Source organism: Leopardus geoffroyi, chromosome B1, assembly GCF_018350155.1.
Source record: "Leopardus geoffroyi isolate Oge1 chromosome B1, O.geoffroyi_Oge1_pat1.0, whole genome shotgun sequence".
Lineage (NCBI taxonomy): Eukaryota > Metazoa > Chordata > Mammalia > Carnivora > Felidae > Leopardus > Leopardus geoffroyi.
In genome coordinates, this window is record NC_059327.1 from 32,445,585 (window position 1) to 32,466,764 (window position 21,180).

General features: G+C 44.3%; 1 protein-coding gene across 1 annotated transcript in view; it reads right to left on the reverse strand.

Moving 5' to 3' along the window:
- The window catches only part of DOCK5 (dedicator of cytokinesis 5), a 227,698-nt gene that overhangs the window by 121,135 nt on the left and 85,383 nt on the right, over positions 1-21,180 (reverse strand). Inside the window, exons 4-6 of the mRNA XM_045456779.1 lie at positions 16,298-16,353; positions 13,901-13,997; positions 2,681-2,829 (exon numbers count right to left, since the gene is read on the reverse strand). Of these exons, the coding sequence (XP_045312735.1) occupies positions 2,681-2,829; positions 13,901-13,997; positions 16,298-16,353 (302 nt within the window). The remainder of the gene's footprint in view (positions 1-2,680; positions 2,830-13,900; positions 13,998-16,297; positions 16,354-21,180) is intronic.

A 21,180-nucleotide genomic window follows, 5' to 3' on the forward strand; every position in this document is an offset into this window, starting at 1 on the left:
CTGCCCCTCCCCCGCTCAAGCTCTGTCGCTCTCTCTCTCTTAAAAATAAAACATTAAAAAAAAAAAAAAAAAAGTTCAGTGTTGAGGACAATCCTTAACTCAAGACTTGTCTTGGGGTGCCTGGGTGGCGCAGTCGGGTTAAGTGTCCGACTTTGGCTCAGGTCATGATCTCACAGTTCACGAGTTCAAGCCTCCCTCACATCGGGCTCTGTGCTGACAGCTCAGAGCCTGGATCCTGCTTCAGATCCTGTGTCTCCCTCTCTCTCTCTTCCTCCCCTGCTTGCACTCTGTCTCTCTTTCTCTCTCTCTCCAAAATAAAGATTAAAAAAAAAAAAAAAAAAAAAAGACCGTCTTAAAGGAGATCAATGAAGTAGGTCTCGGCTGCTGGAATCTCATAACCTATCTCTGAGCACGGGCTCCGACGTCACTTAGATCAGGATTGGAGTCTCGGCTTTAATAGATGACCCCAGGTAACTTACTTACTTTTGTGAAGCCCTGCCTTCCTCATCTGTAAATACTGCCCACGCTTCAGTATCGTTGGGGAGAATTTAATGAGATAACATGGAAAGCACGTAACACGGTATGTCTAGTTACATACCAGATATACTTCTGGCAAACTCTGGCGCACTTCTGGCAAATAGCAGCTCTTCCACAGCAATTGCCACAAAAACACGCCTGGCTATGTTAAGTTGTAGCTCTTGTGTTATACAGACAATGTTAAGAGCCGTGCGGTCTGTGCATGGCACAATCCCTACTAAGGCTCTTATGCCCGATGGGCACACAGGAGTAGGAAACATTTTGCTCAGCTCCAAGACGCTGGGGACTGTGGTGGAAACAAGATCCTGCTATCCGAATGCCCGGCGAACATTCCAGGCACCAGCAATTTGGGAGAAGGGATGTTCAAAGGGCAAGAGAGCTGAGGGATCACCGTGAGATGTGCCAAGTCTTTGGGAAGAAAGCAAACATGTCTAATTACCCTCCCCCCTGTTTTACGGCATCTCCATCAACTGATTGAATCTGGCAGGTTCCTTTCCACGGCAGCCAGACCCACAGGCCACCCAGATGCATGAGCCATGGGTCTTGGTAGCTGCTCAGAGACTGAGCACTGAGGCACTGACGAAGCGGCTTGATCTCTTGAACTGCTACTCAAGGCAGGCATGTTCAACTGTTTGTGGGACATTAACATTCTACGCTGATGATCAGAGTCCTCTAGGCCCAAGTCACACAAGACTCAAAAATACAGAGGCAGCAGAGGCGCAAGGAGGGACCCGACTTATCCCACCGTAGCTGTTTTTGAAAAAATGCCCCCAGCACGTGACTAGGAACACAACCCCTGTGATTACAGTCCTGCGAATGGACAAGTGACGAGAGAGCAGTGCATTCTTAACCCTAAGGAGGGAGCTTTAAACATGGAATCGTGGGGCGCCTGGGTGGCTCAGTCGGTTAAGTGTCCGACTCCAGCTCAGGTCATGATCTCGCGGTCCGGGAGTTCGAGCCCCATGTCGGGCTCTGTGCTGACCGCTCAGAGCCTGGAGCCTGTTTCGGATTCTGTGTCTCCCTCTCTCTCTGACCCTCCCCCATTCATGCTCTGTCTCTCTCTGTCTCAAAAATAAATAAACGTTAAAAAAAATTTTTTTTAAACATGGAATCGTGTGTTTGGGGCTCAAATTTAGCCTTTCCCACTTATGACCTATGTAACTTGGGAGTAAATCCCTTAAGCTCACTTGGTCTATTTTTTTTTTTTTTTAACCATAAAATGGGCTAGAATCAAGTAATATATGTGAAGGGTACACAGGAGATTTCAAATAATGATTGAACCTGAATCCTGTGTGCTCTGTTGACCCCAGCTATTTCTGAATACAGTTGTCAGAGCCTATAACAGTTAAGTAATAGGATAATGAGCTGTATTTTAACAGGTCTCAGAAGTAGATCCAAGAGTCCTGAGGTTGGAGAAGTAGGGTAATAGGGGAGGGGAGAAAAATCACGTATGCACAAGTTGAAGAAATGTAGAAAATGAAACTAAAAGGCAAAGAGATCATCAACAAAACTAATGAAGGAACCACCCTGTCTTGTAAAAGGAGCTGGTCAGGAGAATGAACCCCAGCCCACGTAAACTCATGAATTGGCGGCTTTCTCACTTTCTTGAGGTCAGTAATGTCTGGAACCTATGTATCTGCCTGAGCTAATCGGAAGATTAATGAAGTGATAAACTCTTTGGAGGTTACCGGAGACCTAATCAACAGGCTAAAAATATGGTTTACTCTTCTTGTAAATTTGGTTTTCATACACTGCAAACAACAGTCCCAGTTAGGGAGCATGGGGAGAAAGAGAATGAGTCTGATGCGGATTTAAAATCCACTGTTCGAATAAAAGTTGATACGGTCCCAGGCCTCAGAAAATGTGACTTCCGATGTGCTGTCTCTTTCCGTCTGTTTGGCAGGGAAGTCTCCTCTTCCCTGTTCATCTGTCATCTCCCTGACACACATCCAAGCGCAGGGTCTGGCCTAAGAAGGGACTGCCAAATTTTTCCAACAAAATTAAATGCCTTCCAACGCGAAAAAGAGGGCAGGAAGCATTATTCTTCGACAACTCCAAGATCAAAAACTGATGGCAAGGTATGGCCTTAGCATGAATGCGCCCATCTCTTTCCAAGTCCTCAGCGAACTCATCCCTCGTTTACCTGTTCCCGTGATCAATTTTGGCTGTGACCTTCTTCTTGAGCTCTGCCAGTTCATCCTTGGGGAGCGTTCCAGACAGGATCTGGGACCGCCACTCAATCAGGCTATAGGTCATCTGCTGCAGCTGGCGGAAAAGTGTCACCTTGTTGTTCTAGGATGGGAAAGTGAGGCGGAGGAAAGAACAAAAATATGAAGGTGTGATGGAGGATGGAAATATCTTTTGACTCGGCTCTGACTTTATAAGGTGTTACTGAAGCCATTCGTCTTGCCATGAAGTTGTGAACTTCAAAGGGATCTTTTAAAAATGGGGATGGCTTTGCTCTAGGCCACGCCCACTCCCTACCCTATTTCAACTTTCGAATCAGAGAAGCCAGTGTAGAATGGATGACTATTCTTAACGCATAAGTATATCAAATCATCCATGTACCCTAAGTTCAGCCATGTCCCACCTCTGTTTTCAACCTTCCAGGGATTTCCTCTGTCTTCCAGACACAGCAATCACACTGTAAACTCCCTCCTATCTTGGGTCCTGCCCACATTCCCAGCTACATTTTGCACCAATCTCTACCTCAAAAATCTATACTCCTCCCATTAAAAGCTATGCCCATTTCTCTGGAGTGCTCCAGACCCTCTCAATATGGTACTTCCTCTACCTGGAACCCCTTTTCCCTCTTCCCCCCAAACTTCCCCCCCCCATTTCACACCTCCTCACACGCTATGAGCTCCGCCAACTGCTAATTCTTACTTCTTTGGTCTCAACTTAGAAGTCTCTTGCCTGAAACCCTAACTGTGGGCTGGCTATCCCTACCATTGCTCCTGGGGTTGACTCTCATCACGTCACTCAGAACCTGGACCATCCTGGCCCATTTGACTCTCTTCTTAAGACAGCTTCTACAGGACGAGGAGCTTGTTCATTTTTGTATCCCTAGGAGCTGCTGTAGGGTGGGCGTTCTATAAAATGTGCCACGTAAGTAAATTACGGATGGAGAAAAAAATGTTATATCAGAGATAAAGGATAATGGAAAGTAAAATGGAAAATATTATTTAAAGTCCCCATAAAACTGTTAGACCATCCCGAAAATTGTTAGACCTACAATAATTAAACCGTTATTCTGGGCTTCGGTAAGAACTTCTATACCTGAACCAAACGAACTTATGACTAACTAATTATACGTACCTCTATCATTTTAAGAGGCAAGTATCTGATGTCCAAGCCATTAAGACCTTGATTTTATCTAAATGATTAATATATGATTATATATGTAAAGAATATATATCAATTATTTATACAATATTATTTACATAAATAATGAACATAGAATATTTATATACACACACGAGATAATTTTAAATTATGAAAAGTGCCAGAAGAAAAATAAATGGTTGAAATATGATAGGGTGTACATGGGAGAAGGAAGACATTTGAGATGCAGTCATCAAACAAAACCGTTTTGTGGATCGCTTTTCAAATGTTTATTTGAAATAAAAACTTGCACAATTCCAATCACCCCATAAATACTACGAAATCACTTCTTTTTTATTTATAGGTGAAAAGTCATGATATATTTATGTAACTATACATTTTCAAATTATAGGAACTATTTTTATCTGTTGTAAAGACAACGCAACTCAACCCCCCCCCCCCCACACACACACACACACATACACAAAGAAAATTGTCAATGGCTGTACAGCATGTTCTTTTGTGATGTTCTTCTACAACAATCCCTGGGGCAGATTCCTGGGCAAGTTATCAAGTACAATCAAGATACTGAAAACACCCAAGGTACTCCCGAACAAAGAGCAAACGCAGAGCGAAGAGCCCTCGGTGCAGAAGTCGGGCCAGGACAGGGGGGAGACAGCAGTGAGATTAGCAGAGTGTGATAAAAGCCCTAAAAGAAGTTCAATGTCCTGTGAGAACACTAAGGACAGAGTCGAAGAACTGGCTTATATGCTCCATTAACACTATGGATCCGAAAAATACAGAACGCGAAACCTGCTTAACATTTTGCAATTAGCTACCTCTCATGCTTTTGGCATTTTCTGAATTGCCTCTTTCTCATCAGTCAGTCTTTTGAAAAGCATAAAGATGATACTTTAAAAAGCTTCATTTTTAATAGGCAAAGGTAAAAACCCTGGTTTTTTCCCCACGTAATTCTATATAAAATATTGCCATCCCGTTGTCTTTCAACTTGACAAAAGGAGTGAGAAATTGAGGCTGTAAACTTTTGCCTTTCAAAGCTGCTGGGCAAGAAAGGGATCTTTTTTTTCTTTTTTTCTTTCTTTTTCTTTCTTGCAACCTACTTGTCTACTCTTACTTAGCTGTTTTGGTGGGTTTTTAAAAATTCTAACGAAGATATTATTTCTCGTATTGTGATAAAAAAAAATAAAGGGCTCAGACTCAGGGGATCCCTTCTGAGAGACAGTGCATTGTGGCACATGCTCACAAGTTCTTGGTCTCAATGATATCAGACACTATCCGGGGCGATTTAATTATTGCCTGTCCATATCAGCCTTCTTTGCCAAGTTCCCCCCCCCCCCCAAAAGAAGGATGAAGACAGCCATTCTTCTGTGATTCACTGTGCCCAATTAATTCTCTAGACACAAGCTGGAACACACCAAAGGAAGCCACTTCCCCATTTACTTTACGGACGTGAATTTCCTCGCCACATTTCTGAAATTGTTCGAAGTCGGATGCTCTGGGCAACAGCTGGACCCTGACACTTTACGGGTTCCTGGGGAAGCCCGTGAGGCCAGGTGAGGAGAAAACCGAACCCTCCCCACAAGCCCCTGAGCCAACGACCCGAGTCTCCACCTGTTCTGGCTTCGCACACCTCTTCCTGTCTTCTTTCCTAAATCCTACACTGCCCAAGCCTGCCTGTTGCAGAGTACCTTCTCTGTTATCATTAATCCCAACCTTTTTTTTTTATTTTAATGTTTACTTATTTTTGAGAGACAGAGAGACAGAGCACAAGCAGGGGAGGGGCAGAGACAGACAGGGAGAGACACAGAATCCAAAGCAGGCTCCAGGCTGTCAGCACAGAGCCGGACGTGGGGCTCGAACTCGTGAGGCGTGAGATCATGACCTGAGCTGAGGTCGGACGATTAAGTGAGCCACCCAGGCACCCCAGCCTTTTTTGCACTAGCCGCCACTGTCACATAATTTAAGAGAGCAGGGAATTTCTTTAACAATCTCTCTGATCCTCTCTGCAAAAATCAGCACAATCCTGGGACAGGAGTGACTCAAGAATGAATTTTGACAGCTCAGATGTAAAACAACCCTCTGATTTCAATTTCAGGTACAGCTGCGTGACATAGAGAAATCAAAATAGTCTCCGACCAGACAATATAGGCATTCCTGCTCTTGCTTAGAAGTTCTCCCTCTTTTTTGCTTCGAGATCTCGAAGGTCTCACTTTTTTTTATTTTTTTTTTTTCAACGTTTATTTATTTTTGGGACAGAGAGAGACAGAGCATGAACGGGGGAGGGTCAGAGAGAAGGAGACACAGAATCTGAAACAGGCTCCAGGCTCTGAGCCGTCAGCCCAGAGCCCGACGCGGGGCTCGAACCCACGGACCGCGAGATCGTGACCTGGCTGAAGTCGGACGCTTAACCGACTGCGCCACCCAGGCGCCCCTCGAAGGTCTCACTTTTTACATTTCTATTATGAATGGTTTTCTCGTGCATGCTCTTTCTCTCTCTAAGAATTTCTAGAGATAAAAACAAAGTCGCAAGAAAAAACAGCTTTGCCTTCAATAGTGGCAGGGATAGAGAAGCCCCCCATTGAGTATTTTAGAAATCCTAGGGGCCACTGAGACAGTGACGCCACCTCCCTGGGTGTCAGAAAACCTGGCTTCTAGTCACTTTCCCAAAGAATGCAGAAGACAAAGACTTTTCTCTGGTCCTCCACCTCTCCATCAGCAAAGGAATAGTTCCTCTGTCCACCAGCCTTTCCCCTTCTGTGCCGATTTTGATTCCGAGGCCAAAGCGCTGGACAGAAAGCATGGGGACTTGGTCACGACTTCTAATTCTGTCACTGGCTCGCGAAATGACTTTGGGCAAATCACTCCCTCTGAGATACACGCCCATCTGTAAAACAAAGGGACTGGGTCTGGGATCCATTCCCGGGGATGAGCGTCTGTGAGTCTATGGCCGAGATGTTAAACTTAATTACTCTTCTAAGCAACTTCCTGATTGACTGTATCCGACTCTGACCATCTCACTCCTGATGGGCTCACACGCTCTATCGAATTCCACCCGGGTAGATCTCTCTGCCGTGACTCTCCTGGCTTTGCCCAGTGTCTATCACTCCTGGGGTCTGGAGTGGCATCTTGGCTCCTGGGCGTCCTCATGCTGCACGGACTCTGCTCTCTGGGCGAACGGGAACCCACGGGGCCCCGGATACTCTTTCTCTCCACGCTAGCGAGGCCTCTTCTCTTTCCCAGAAAAAGGCTCTGCCTGACTAGCAAAGGCTTCATTTTTCAAGACCAGGTTCCAGGAAGGCAATCTTGTGCCGCAGGAAGTAGCGCGAGAAATCCTGAAAGGCAGGCGACCCAGACAGAGTAAAACAAACCCGGGAAAACACCCAAAGCTCGCCCCCTGCCCGGCCCCAGTCACTGCCACGTCCCATCTTGTCTCCCACGAGAGCCACGCCCCAGCAGGGCTTGCAGATGAAATGTCCTGAAAACGAGACACAGTTTTCTATGGGAATTTTCTGTCCTTGGTAATAAGCAATCAGACACTGGCTTCCAACCATGGGACCGAGCTTAATTACACTTCAGAGCATGTGCCCCGGCAGCCAGTAATAACCACCAGTTCAGAAAGATTAGACTTGAGTAGCTTTAATCTGCGTGGATATGCAACGATGGGAAGAAAGGCGATCCATTGTGTCTGGCAAGTTCCCCGCGCCCACCTCAGCTCTGGGCACTTGCTCCGCTCCAGATTTTTACAGAACTACATACAGACCAGCTCAAGGTTTTATCGCACTGGCGAATTTTAAAGGAGAGATCAGTCCCTTCTATGAACTACATTTCGGCAATCATGTTCACGTGATTCTACATCACGCATTAACCACCTTCTACCCACCACCAGGCTTGTCTCCTATTTCTTTTCTGTGGGGAAGAAGGGGTTAGGTTCAGCCTCCCAAAATTGTATGGGCCAATCAGGCCGGCTGACCCACACTCACTGAACCATTTCTCCAACCGGAAGCTGGGGAGCAGCACATAGCTAAATCTCAGGAGGGGAGAAGTTCTAGAGTATGTTCACCATCACCAAATATCTCAGAATTTCCAGGACAGTACCTCTTTCAAAAATTGCCATCCATCTGTCCCCACAAATACACCCTAACCTGTCAGTTTTCAAGTCCTGATTATTGGTTGAGAAAATGGATTAGAACGTGGGGTGTAGACTCACACGGATTCAAGAAGTGTTGCTGGGTTGTTACTGAAAAAGGGACACCTGGGTATCACCATAGTCCCGTGATGTTTATTTTTTTTTTTTTAATTTTTTTTTTTCAACGTTTATTTATTTTTGGGACAGAGAGAGACAGAGCATGAACGGGGGAGGGGCAGAGAGAGAGGGAGACACAGAATCGGAAACAGGCTCCAGGCTCTGAGCCATCAGCCCAGAGCCCGACGCGGGGCTCGAACTCACAGACCGCGAGATCGTGACCTGGCTGAAGTCGGACGCTTAACCGACTGCGCCACCCAGGCGCCCCCCGTGATGTTTAAATCAATGCACAGGCGTCCGCCCTTGCGGCTGGAGGAACTCGAGTGGAAGATGTGTTGCTAGAAAAAAAAGAAGTTCAGCTCACTGGATGTACTTTCCCAGGCTGGGGAGAACAAATGATCCTGAGATGCAGCAGAGAAGAATGGACAGAATACGTGTGAAACCACTGACCGAGGGTGTTTAAATTCGCACCGAGCTGGAAGGGAGCCCGCCCATCAGCCCCAAGTTGGAGAGCACCCTGAAACGACTTGGGGGCAGCATTCCACAGAAGCAGTGCTGCAAGGGGATAGTTGGGGGCTGTCACATTTTGATGACAAAGTGCCAGGCGGTGTCCTGGGAGTTTTATACAGATTATCCTACTGAATCCTAACAGCAAGCGTGCAAGGGGTATGTAATATGGAATTACCATTTTAGGTAAGAAAAATAAAACCTAGGGGTCAAAGGACTTGTCTCAGCCTGCAGAATCAGCTTACTGGCATACCCTGGACCCAAATCCCTGCCTTGAGGATCTGAGTTCTTTCTGTTTCAGTTTGTTTGTTTGCGGTAACAATTACTGGGTTTGCTGTTTTTTTGTTTTTGTTTTTGTTTTCCTGAATATAAAAGTACATACCAAGTAAGGGTGCAAACCAGAACGTAAGAACTGGTCACCTATCTGACCCCAGCGTCCACCATCTTGCCATTTCACTAGGCGACCACCTCCTCCTTCACAATGTTTCCCCCTTTCCTGACTCACCACTGAAAACACACCCACTAGACAGGCTCCAGGGGAGAAACAGCGGCGTGGACAAAGCCAGAAACTGTGGGGAATTTGCACTCTGCATTGGCATGCTTCCCTTTTCATTTCTGGAGTGATCCATGCCTCCCAGACTTGAGTCTACACGAAAGAGGCTCACTATCTGCAATGAGGAACAGCCTGGTTACTGAGTGCTCAAGGCCGCTCCGCCGAAGATGATAACACAAGGCAAAGGAAGTGGCCTTGGATGGAGAGGGGGCTCAGGGGGCACACACAAGGGAGCTTCAGAGACTCTGAGTTGGGGCAGAGGGATGCCAAGTCAAGGCTGCCCAGAGGGAGGACATCCAGAGAGGCTACTATTTCATTCAAGCTAGGACAGCGGCAAGAATGATATCTGCAAAGTCCCGGATGTTCAGTCTGCCCCATGATTTCACAGCTGCCATCTCTTTTCATGCCCTCACAACTCCATGGAGTCAGCAAGGCAGATTTTACGTCACTTTCACAGAGGGGCGGAATCCAGAGGACGCTTGGAGGCATCAAGCGACTTGCCTAAGAGCCAGGCAGCGCAGGGCCAAGCTTCCCGATTTCTAGCCCAGGGTTTGTCTCCCACAGCCTGCTTTCTCCCCAAAGCATAAAACCGCCATCACCAGGAAAGACAATTAAAAGGCAAAGACTGGCGCTAATATTAACAAAGAGGAAAAGAAGGCACATGTGGGTTGTCATCGTTTTTTTTTCTCTGTGCTTTGGACGAGTGGGTTCCCCTCTCTTCAATGAAACCTTTAAAACATGTTTATGGTTATTTCACAAGGGTACAGTGTGACTGCTAAAAATAAATCACAGCTATCCAAATGTCTTCCCTGTCTAGAATAATTACCTGTGTCTACATGGCTGGGCTTATACTGGTTAGTGGATGGCACCTTCCTCTCATACAAGACTCTGGATCTACTCCATAAATTTCTTTTTTTTTTTTTTTTCAACGTTTATTTATTTTTGGGACAGAGAGAGACAGAGCATGAACGGGGGAGGGGCAGAGAGAGAGGGAGACACAGAATCGGAAACAGGCTCCAGGCTCTGAGCCATCAGCCCAGAGCCCGACGCGGGGCTCGAACTCACGGACCGCGAGATCGTGACCTGGCCGAAGTCGGACGCTTAACCGACTGCGCCACCCAGGCGCCCCTACTCCATCAATTTCTCATGAGCACAGATTGAGAAGGAGAGAACCAGTAAATGTGCTGTAGAGAAATATGGATGTTGTAAGACTCCACAAATATCTTTACAGATATCAAACAGAACACCCGGTCTCAAAGTCTGAAGGAGGAAATGCACAAGAAAAATATAAGTATCGATGTGGATTAGTAAAATCAAGATTTATCTTTACACAAATTGAAAGACTTTACAGAATCAGAAAAATCAAAAACACTGATAAAACTATGGGTGGGATGGGGAGGGGTGAAAACTACAGATTTGGGGTCCTTTTACCTTTTTCCCAGTAAAGCGTAATATTTGAGGTTTGCTACTTTGATGCACAAATTTTTAAGAAAGGAATTCAGAAATTCTGCCTGAAGCGAACTGTCAATATTTTAGGAAGGAACAGGAAGAAAAGAAAGTCATGATTAATAATGAACCCATTTTAAGTGGCTTATTTTTTTTTAACTTTTTTTTTTTAAGTTTATTTATCTTGAGAGAGAGAGAAAGACAAAAGGAGAGAGAATTCCAAGCAGGCCCCACACTGTCAATGCAGAGCCCGATGTAGGGCTCGAACTCACGAACCATGAGATCATAACCTGAGCTGAAATCAAGAGTCAGATGCTTAGCCGACTGAGCTACCCAGGCACCCCTAAGTGAATTATATTTTAATGAACAAGCAAGTATCAAAAGCAGAAGCAGATTGCTGAGCCCTATCAATTGACTAAGATTCCCACAATGAATGTGTTTTAGTCACCTATAGCAGCTATAAGACATTTTTAAATATTCACAATTAGCAAAATGATTACTTTATTAGCTGTCAATATTGAGAGGAAAAGTTAATCTTGTCCTCTGAGAGAAGACAGAAATTATTTCTTTGCCTTCCTTCCTTCCCTCCCTTCTTTCTTCTTTTTTCTTTCTCTCTTTCTTTCTCCTCTCTCTCTCTCTCTTTCTTTCTGCTATTAAATAGGGAAACGCCCACATAGGAAATCTTCACCCTGGGCTTACCACCCTTTAAACAGTACGGGTTTCTGGAAGCCCAAACACACGAATCAGACTTCTTCCTCCCTCGTTCACTTATTTTTCATTTCTACCAACAATCAACATGGTAGATTTGCCTGTAAACATGTGGAAGACACAGATAATGAAGTGAGCACAAGCATTGTGTCTCAACAAGAAAGTCGACCTCGTCCATATTCTCCACTCTCTGACATTACGACGTTAAAGATCTCATTTCCCAGTACTAATTATCCGGTACGTGTCACCATGCACCAGTTTCCAGAAAGAATGCATTAAGGAAGTAACCCGTGTATATGCAATTCTCATCTATCAAACTTGTTGCGCATCCAACACTAACTGATCCATTAACCAGAACCAGAGAGTGCTTTCGACGGACATATCGAATGATTGATGTCGGCCAATGGGCTTAAAAGGGCAGGTCTGTCCTTCCAGAGTTCCTGATTTAAGAACCTACAGGTAGCTCACCCCTCAATTACACATAAAGAGATCAAAAGATCACTGGCATTACAATGCAGTATGCCCTAAGGGCCGGATGATGGCCTCAGTAAGTGCTCCAGCGGTCCAAAAGGAAACGTTATGGATTGGTGTGGTTAGAAGCCACACGATAAGGAAGAACGAACTTGAACTAGGCCTTGAAAGATGGGCAGGCAGAGAAAAATCCTGTGCTTGTCCACAGAAGGGGTTGGTGATTTCTGCTGCTGTGATCCATCATGGGTAACACCAGCCCAGGATGGAAATGGAATCATACATTAACTCTTAGAAGTTATGCTAGAATGAGCTTCTGATTACTGTTTTTAATATTAAGGGTCTAGAGGGAGGTGTTCTCCATAAGTTATTAAGATTGGCTTTTGAGAGTTCAAATGAAGAGTCAACACATGACTGAACAAAACCCTAAATAAACAAAGTCACATAAAGGAAAGAGAATGGCTTCCAGGACATCGGGTCCAGTCTCCTCCCTCACTGCACTCATGCATGCATCGAATGAGAGAATAAGCTTTCACCGTGAGAATTCCCGGTCAGCCGGGAAAGATACTAATGGAGGCAGGACCTAGTGACGCTCACTTACCTCCGGGTCTCCAAGAAAGAGGGAACGTCAGAAAAGGATATTTGTGCATTCCGATGTCAAGGAAAGAGCTTCCTGGTGTGGGACACAGATGCAAACTTGCTGCCCGGGGACTTTGGGCATTCCTGGCCTCTTGCAAGACAGCTGCCCCCGGGTGTTCTCAGCCCGATAATATTAAAGGTCACATCTACCTCGTCCTGATTGCAAACCTACACGCAACTTGTGATTATGGTTTATCGTGGAGACAATGGGCTGGTTCCTGTGTAATTTCCCATTGAACTAGTGTATCTTACTGGCACTATGAGGTCAAACCACTGTCGAGAGAAATAGTCCTTTGAGTTGGCCTCAAAGAGAAGTCTTAAGACCGTGACTTAATACCACTTAACTTGCGGGGTCGGTAAGGTACGCTGGCTGCCGTGTGCCACACTTACGGGAGTCCTCACGCGGCTGGGCGGTGAAACACTGACAAATTCCTATTCACTGGGTTACACATCAAAAGGCTAAGAGCGTTTCTACTGCTCCTTCCACCATCTCGTGTCATCAATGACCCTACCCCAGGACAATGAGAATATGATGGTTATCAACCACTGTATGGTCCGTTATACGGACCTTTTTTTCTTTTTTCTCTCACCAATTTTATTCAGCATTGTAGGAGAGGTTCCAGCCAGTGCAAAAGACCAAGAAAGAGAAATAAAAGGCATAAATTTTGGGAAAAGAAGCAGACAACAAGATCCTGTATTTAGAACACCCTATGGTTCTTAGGATACCAAAAGCACAAACAACAGAACCAAAAAATGGGAAAATCAGACTTCTTCAAAATTAACAAGTTTCGTGCGTCGAAGAGTACCATCAAGAAAGGGAAAAAACCCACAGAGTGAGTTTTCAAATCATATCTCTGATAAGAGACAAAATGTCCTTACAAGTCAATCATAAAAAGGCAAATATCACAATTTTAAGACGGGCAAAATACGTGAATGAACATTCCTACAAAGAAGATATCCAAATGACCAAAAGGCACATGAAAAGATGCTGTCATCAGCCACCAAATCAAAACCAAAGTTAGATACACTTGACACACACTAGCATGGCTATAATAAGAAAGACAGGGCACTTGGGGGGCTTGGTCGGTTGAGCCTAAGTCTTGATTTGGCTCAGGTCATGATTCCAGGGTCATGGGATAGAGCCCTCCGCTCTCAGTGCAGAGCCTGCTTGAGATTTTCTCTCTCCCTCTCTCTCTGTCCGTCTATCTTTCTCCTCCTCTCTGCCCTTCTCCCCCACTCATGCTCTCACTCCCTCACTCTCTTTTTATGGACTCCATCAGTGTGTTCCCCATCCTCTGGTTTCTGGCTGAGGTACGGGGGGTTCCATACAATGGAACACAACAATGGTTGCACCCTACTCCATGCAGAGAGCTCATATGTTGCTGACACCTTGCAGCAGAAGAGACAGGACCAGAAAATAACGCCACCAGCTTCAAGACCCGGGGAAAGCTCACCACATAGAGCTTGCGCCAGATGACAGCCCATTCTCGCAGGGTCGACGTGAGCTCCTGCACCAGTGGCAGCTCACCAGGGATCACGGTCTCGTGCTGCCTAAAGAGAACCAGACAGAGGCTCGTGTTACTCTGGGTCGATCATCCCTGCTTTTCTTGACAGAGGTCATATTCCCCACAGGTCAAAGACGGGAGTGGGGCTGGTTAGGCTGGAGACAAGACAAAACTCACCCGTTGTGGGGAAATTTGTTTGGAAGACTTTATTACCCCTAGGCATCTGAGGGAAAGAGAAGGACCTTACCACTACAGCTCTCAAAAGGAATCATTTCTGCAATGAGATGGACCCATGGCCCAGCCTGGAATGCCCCATTTCGGATCGTTACAGGAGCAATGGTTATCAGCCACTGCTGGCTTCGGTGATTCCTAGGGATGGAAGCCCCAAAGCCAGTATTTTAGCTCGTTCTGCCAAGCAACCGTTTCATTAGGGAGAGAGGGTAAAGTGTTCATGGCACAGGGGTCGTGGGGCTTGTAACCTCAACCAGGACCTGCTGCTAGGGACCGAGGCAGTGCTCTCTTATGAAGTGATGCTCAGGATTCTTATCTGCTGCCTCGCTGCGCTGAAAACGCATACAAACCAAACTCCTCACTCGCTCACAGGAGACTTACAACAAAGAGGGCCCGGTATCTATTCACATCAATCCTCTGCTATTTTTATGATGAGCAAAAGGAGAAAAGGAGAGTAAGGGCAGCGAACAAATGGCAAATAGTGGTAGGATTGCCAGACTTAATTAAGACTACAAGACGCCCAGTTAAGTTTGGATTTCAGACAGATTAAAATAATCTATAATCTATAATCTGTATTATATTATATATGTAATATATATAAGACATATAATATATAAAACACATAATTATATAATTAAAATTATAATATTTACTATATATAAATTATATAATATATATTATATATAATTATAATAAATATATCACCTATAGTATATATTATAATTATGTTTTATATATTATTATACATAATATATATTATTATATATTGATATTTATTAATATTAATATATATTATATATCATGTTATATTATATAATATATACTATATTATATATCATATATTATATATGTTGTATATACTATATTTTATAACATGATACATATGTACATATAGTATAATATATTATATATACAATATATATTATATAATATATGATATATACAATATATATTATATAATATATGATATATACATTATAGTATAATTGTACATACAACATACATAATATATGATATATAATATACATAATATAATCTAAAATAATTTTTTTAGTACCCGTATGACTCATGAAATACCTGGGTCATATTTACTGTAAACAAGTACTTGTTGTTATCTGATTTTCACCTGGGCACCCTGCATTTTTACCTGTCAGCCCTAGTTAATGGGATCATGCCTCCCTGCGTGCCCTTTCGCCAGCATGACAATGGAGGCCTCCCCAGGGATGGCCCACTGGAAGGAAGCTTCTCCGGAAGGGCAGGACACCTGGTTTTCAGCCTTGGTTCTGCTCCTGAAAAGTAGCCGTGTGAACTGGGGCATGTCTCCACCTCTCGTCTATAAAACACGGATGCAGAACTGACGACCGAGACTGTCCTTTGATGCCTTGAGCCTGCGTGACTCTGATCCGTTCCACTCTCTATGAGCCCTGGGATGCCAGGCTCTCCTTCCCTCCTTAACTCTCTGGCCCCTGGGCTCACCAACCACACCGTGTCTCTCTCTTCCACTTCAGGCCGAGCGTCTTACTCCTCTTAGTGGCCACGGAGGAAGTACTTTCCAGGACACACGGCAGGGTGGATGAAAAATAAGAACATCCAAAACTTGATGGATATTATCTGCAGGCCACGTTCAGACACACTGTTTCATAATTTTACATTAAGCTCAACCAACGTAGGGCCGGATTTATTGCCCCCAATCTGCACTGGAAAAGTCCAAGGTGCAGTGAGGCTACCTGACTTGTCTAAGCTTTAGTGCTGGTTACTGTAGGGATGCAGCTTGCCCATCTCTGTCCCAAGGGTGCCAAACTGGGGGCTCTCAGATCTTACCCGCAAAAGAGTGCCAAAGCTTCACGTATGTGCACACATGAGCACGCAAACACTCAGTGAGCAGACAGCACAAAAGGAAGGTAAGGGCCCTTCGTTCATTCATTGTCCGTCTTTAGGATTCTAGGGAAGGATGCCAGGGAAGAACAATTGTAACAGAAAGAACCACGTCAGGAAAAGGTTTGTATTCGCTTCCCTCTCATATGAGAAGAGAGAAATCTTGCGCAAAAGAAACTCTTTAGTGATAATTTGACATCTTCACCAACTTCTAGGAGTCTTCCTGGAATTGGAACTTACCCTCGGTCCTCCACGGTTGCCTCCTTCAAATGGATATACGTTTCAGGGAAAATCCCCTACAGAGAGAAGAACTTTGGTTACGCGGCTGTACGAATCTCAGCGTAAAGAGCACAGAGGGCATCAGGAATGAATGAGGAAGAAACAGGATGCCTGGACAGTGGCTAGAGTTTGCGGCCAGGCTCGCGGGGGGCCAACCATCCTGAATGACACCTAAACGAAAGCATGGCTGAAAAGACAGAAATTAAGAGCTGGGTTCCCAGAGCCTAGGAGAGATGCTTCCCCAGTGGATAGGCAAACATGTCCGGGTCAGCTCAGGGCCGCAGTAATGTCAAGGACTTTCACAGTGAGATCCTAAAACCCTCCAGATCGTACCATGAAATGCTTCCCTTTAAATGGTTTCACATAATTAGTGACATGGAGGGCTATGTACTTAGTGGCCCATAAAATTACAGTGATTTTCTACAACAATCCCTGTCAGCACTTTTACTTAAACCAAATGTGCCCCAAATCAATTAGTTCTAATTATCCAGTCTCAAATGGCTCTCCGTTCTATATTCCTAAGAGGCGATTCTCCATCGCTATTGTGACATTGCCCATAGGAGAACCAAGGCCCAGAAGGACCCAAGAGAAAGACTGGAAACCAATCAGTAGAAACTGAAGAAGCGAAGATCAGATCTAACCACCAGAAAGCAGGTCATGGATCTGAGTTTTCCTAAATGCCAGCGGCTTCTATTGTTTAACTGGGTGATACATTCATCAAGAAACGGCGAAGCTGCCATCTGGAAAAGGCATTGCTGCTCTTTGTTTTAAGGGCAGTGTGCACGCCAGACCAGTAGAAGTCGGAAAAGAGCACATTTAATGGGCAACCACTGGCCCAACGGCTCCCAGCCCAGCACCTGCAAAGGTCAGTGCGACCCTGTAGACATTCTGCGTCTTGACCACAAAGGTGGGAGACGAATATCCTCCTACCTGGGGGACCGGGTCAAAGACGTGTGTGTACCCAGCGATCCTTAATGTATTCAGTGACCGACCACTGGGGTCAGTGTGGTGTCCGGTTTCGTGTGCTATGTTTGCCTGAATAATACTCTTCTTTCTCCATTTTAGCCCTTTGTCAACAAAACAGGAAACAGCAAGAAAATCTGAGATGGAGCTGTTCCCACAAGTGGTGATGGCAGGAGAGATCCTGCCACTGCTTGAGTCAAAGGCAAAATGGCCACCCTTTCCTGCCAGGCAGGAAGAACCCCCAAACAAGTACATTACCTTCCCCTCCATAGGGTGTCTAAGTAAGAAAGTACCAACGCCAGTCTGTTATTGAGCAGCCCCAGAACACACACAGGAGCAAGGGGACACTGACCTCTTTCGTTACAGAGAAAGGACTCAAAGTCATGTTGGGAAACCGATCAAATGGTTAAAAACAAACAAAAACGGGGAGTGGGAAGTTAGTAAGTGATGAATCACTTAAAGCAATAGTTACGTGGAGCCATATTTGTAGGTTACAATGCGATGTAACACTGCTAATCCCAAGGAATATCCTCACAGCAGACTTTTCTCATCAAGAAGGGTAATGGACCAGCTAAAATTTTTGGGCGTTCGTAATCTGATGACTGGTCTCCTCCTAATAACGGGGAGAAGTCCAAATCAAAGACAGAAGCATGTGAAATAAAAACAGTGACTTATTTTGTAACATCTAAGCAGACTACCAGCAGGTGATTTATGCTAAATTTACAGACCTGACGGTTTTCCTGTTAACAGAATATTTATTTCGTTGCATTACCACTCTGTTCTCTGTAGGCATCCTCCCTCCATGAGAGCATATGCCCACCTACGGCCATTTAATTGCTCTGGTAAATCTGAGCCTTGTAGAACTTTTCCTATGCCCATCTGATACACAGAAAGGCAGGATGGGGTCCCTATGTGGCTCAGTCAGCTAAGCGTCTGGCTCTTGATTTCAGCTCAAGTTATGATCTCACGGTTCATGAGTTTGAACCCCGCATTGGGCTCCTCGCTGACAGCTCGGGGCCTTCTTGGGATTCCTTCTCTCCCTTTCTTTCCCTCCCCACTTTCTCTCTCTCTCTCAAAATAAATAAACTTAAAAAAAAAAAAAGGCAGGATAAACTTGGGGGATAGGTTACTGATTTAAAGCCTATCTCATTTTTGGCTTTCCTTTCTCAATGCAACTTAACTCACTTCAGTAAAAAAAAAAAAAAAAAAAAAAAAAAATGACTTTCTAGATATTGCCCTTATCCACACTTCCACAATCATGCCGGGATCAATAATCAGTTTCTACAAAGCTCTTGGCTTCTTCAATTTGTAAAACCACAAGCTCATTTTATCACTGCTCTAAATGGCTAGGTTGGCTGATAAATGACACCCAAAATTTCCATTAAAATAATAGGCCTTTCAAAGAGTTCCTCCCCTAAAGACCGTCAAAGGCAGGAAAACAGCATTAGAAGGGCGTTTCCAATAGGCTGGATCTCTTAATGAAAGGGAGTCAAAAGCTCAACATAATTCATGATGACTATCTGAATTCCCTAGATTCTTCCTGGAGTTCTCCACCAAGAAGATACTTCAACTTAAAAATCAACAAGTAAATGCCAGGTCCTTGTTTGTCCTCCCATTTCATTGAAATGCAACGTTGAATTATCACCGACTTAAAAGAAGCTCTTCCTGAAATCATTCTTCATAAGGCTGAGATTTCAAGTTTAAGGATTTTAAGAAAATGAAGACAAAAAAAAAAAAAAAATTGAAAAACACACCCGGAACTTGTCATTTCGATCCTAGCCAAGCACTCCATTCACTCTTCAAAGACGACAAGGGCACTAGTTAAGATGGGTTTTGATCTATTAGGACATCACAGGATGCCTTAGAAACCGCGGTCGTCTATGCGCAAAAAGGATCCTCACATTCTGTACCTCTCTGAAAGGGGAGAGTGTGGTCTGGGAGCTTGTTTCAACATGATTCGCAATCACCAGTTAAAAATCAAGAATTGTGTTTGTTCTTTAAGTTCATATGACCTTATCTGAGAATGGGTTTTGGCTCATTTTTTTTAAGTTAGCATTTTTTTTTTTTTAAAGATTGAGGGTTAAGTGGCATAAGTATTCTTGCTCTTTAATAAACTCAGAACTTCAAAACTGTTAACTCCAATCATGTTTTGAAATAACTATCGTTTGGGGCGCCTGGGTGGCTTGGTCGGTTCAGCGTCTGACTTCGGCTCAGGTCATGATCTCACGGTCCGTGAGTTCGAGCCCCGCGTCGGGCTCTGTGCTGACAGCTCAGAGCCTGGAGCCTGTTTCAGATTCTGTGTCTCCCTCTCTCTCTGCTCCTCCCCTGTTCATGCTCTGTGTCTCTCTGTCTCAAAAATCAATAAACGTTAAAAAAAAAAATTAAAAAAAAAAAACTATCGTTTCTCTAATTGTGAATAAAATAAACACTGATAGGGCTGACCCCATACCAAGCGGCAGGAGTGTCTATAAACCGAGTACAAAGATCCTAAAAGGACAGAAGGTCTTGGATTTAGTCTTATCATGCTTTCATTCACACAAGAACATCCCTGTCGTACATCCCTATTTGAAGGTCTGGAGAACTTAAAGCCAGCAAGAGATTAAATGAAAATAGTTAAGCTGGAAATGAAAACATGTGGCACAAGAATCAAACTATGGGCAGAAAAATTCAGCATCAGGATTTGGGGCGGGATAAAAAGAACCAAAATTGTGGGAGTTGATACTCGTGTTATGAGCAAATACTCCTTTTTTTTGGAAGATTATGAAACTGTCAAAATTAACACAATGCGTGTGTGTGTGTGTGTGTGTGTGTGTGCGCGCGTGTGTGTGTATGTGAAAATACTGCGTATGACATAAAAGCCAAATATACAAAAAGCCTGACCAAAACAGTGGTTTCTAATGCCCTACACTTGGTAGAAAGGGGCTTCTCTACGCGCTGTGCTCTCTTGAGAGTTATGTGCCCAGATTACTTGTATCTCATGCTGTGTTTGAAAAATAAGAACTGTGGGTTTTGGGTTGTTGTTGTTTTGTTTTGTTCACTTCAATGATAAAATCTGAAATGTCTCTCTTACCCCTTTCCTAATGAGCTATTTTGCATGTGAACTAACTGAGAAATACTATGGCCCTATCAACTCTGCTCTTTCAAAACAAAATGCTGACTACATATGCTCCAGAGGGTGGTGCGTCAAAGGAAAAGCACTGACCAGACCTAAAATTAACTGAGGGGGGTATTAACATAACTAATAGATTTTCTTTAGCTTGCTGATGAGTAGTTTTGGCACTGGGTACAGGAACCTGCTAGGGTCAGTATTTTTCAACCTCTCTGCCCATGATGAGATACATTCTCATGGCAACCCGGTACTTAACTATACATAAAATATAATTTAAAATACAGAAGACACATAAACGTATGAGCCGCAAACAAAAGTTGCATGAAACAGGATTTGTCACAGTGTTCCATTTTCTTTTCTACTTTTCAGAGTTTTGGTTCTTGGAAAATGATGGTTAATAACCCACTAAGTTGATTTCATGACGTATTACTGGGGTTGGGAGGTTCCCGGTTTCGAAACAACGACGCTGGCTTATCCATTTTGTGAGAAAGGATAGAATCAAGCAGAAATGGGGGGACGCTTTAGTTCTGGGATGTAAGCGTTGCAGCCCAAGGATTAAGAAGCAGCACGGGTCCCCCTGAAAGAAGACAGCCAACAATAACAATGTCACTGTATCACCACCCTTTTTAGCTTGAGGGACAAAAAGCAAAATGCCCGACACAGTGTGTGAATTCACCTCTGGCCTCTATCCTTGAGGTGGCAGGTAGGAATATGGCCGATGGGACTTGTGCCATTTTACCTAAACATTGAGGTCAGAGAATGTGTTTTCAGG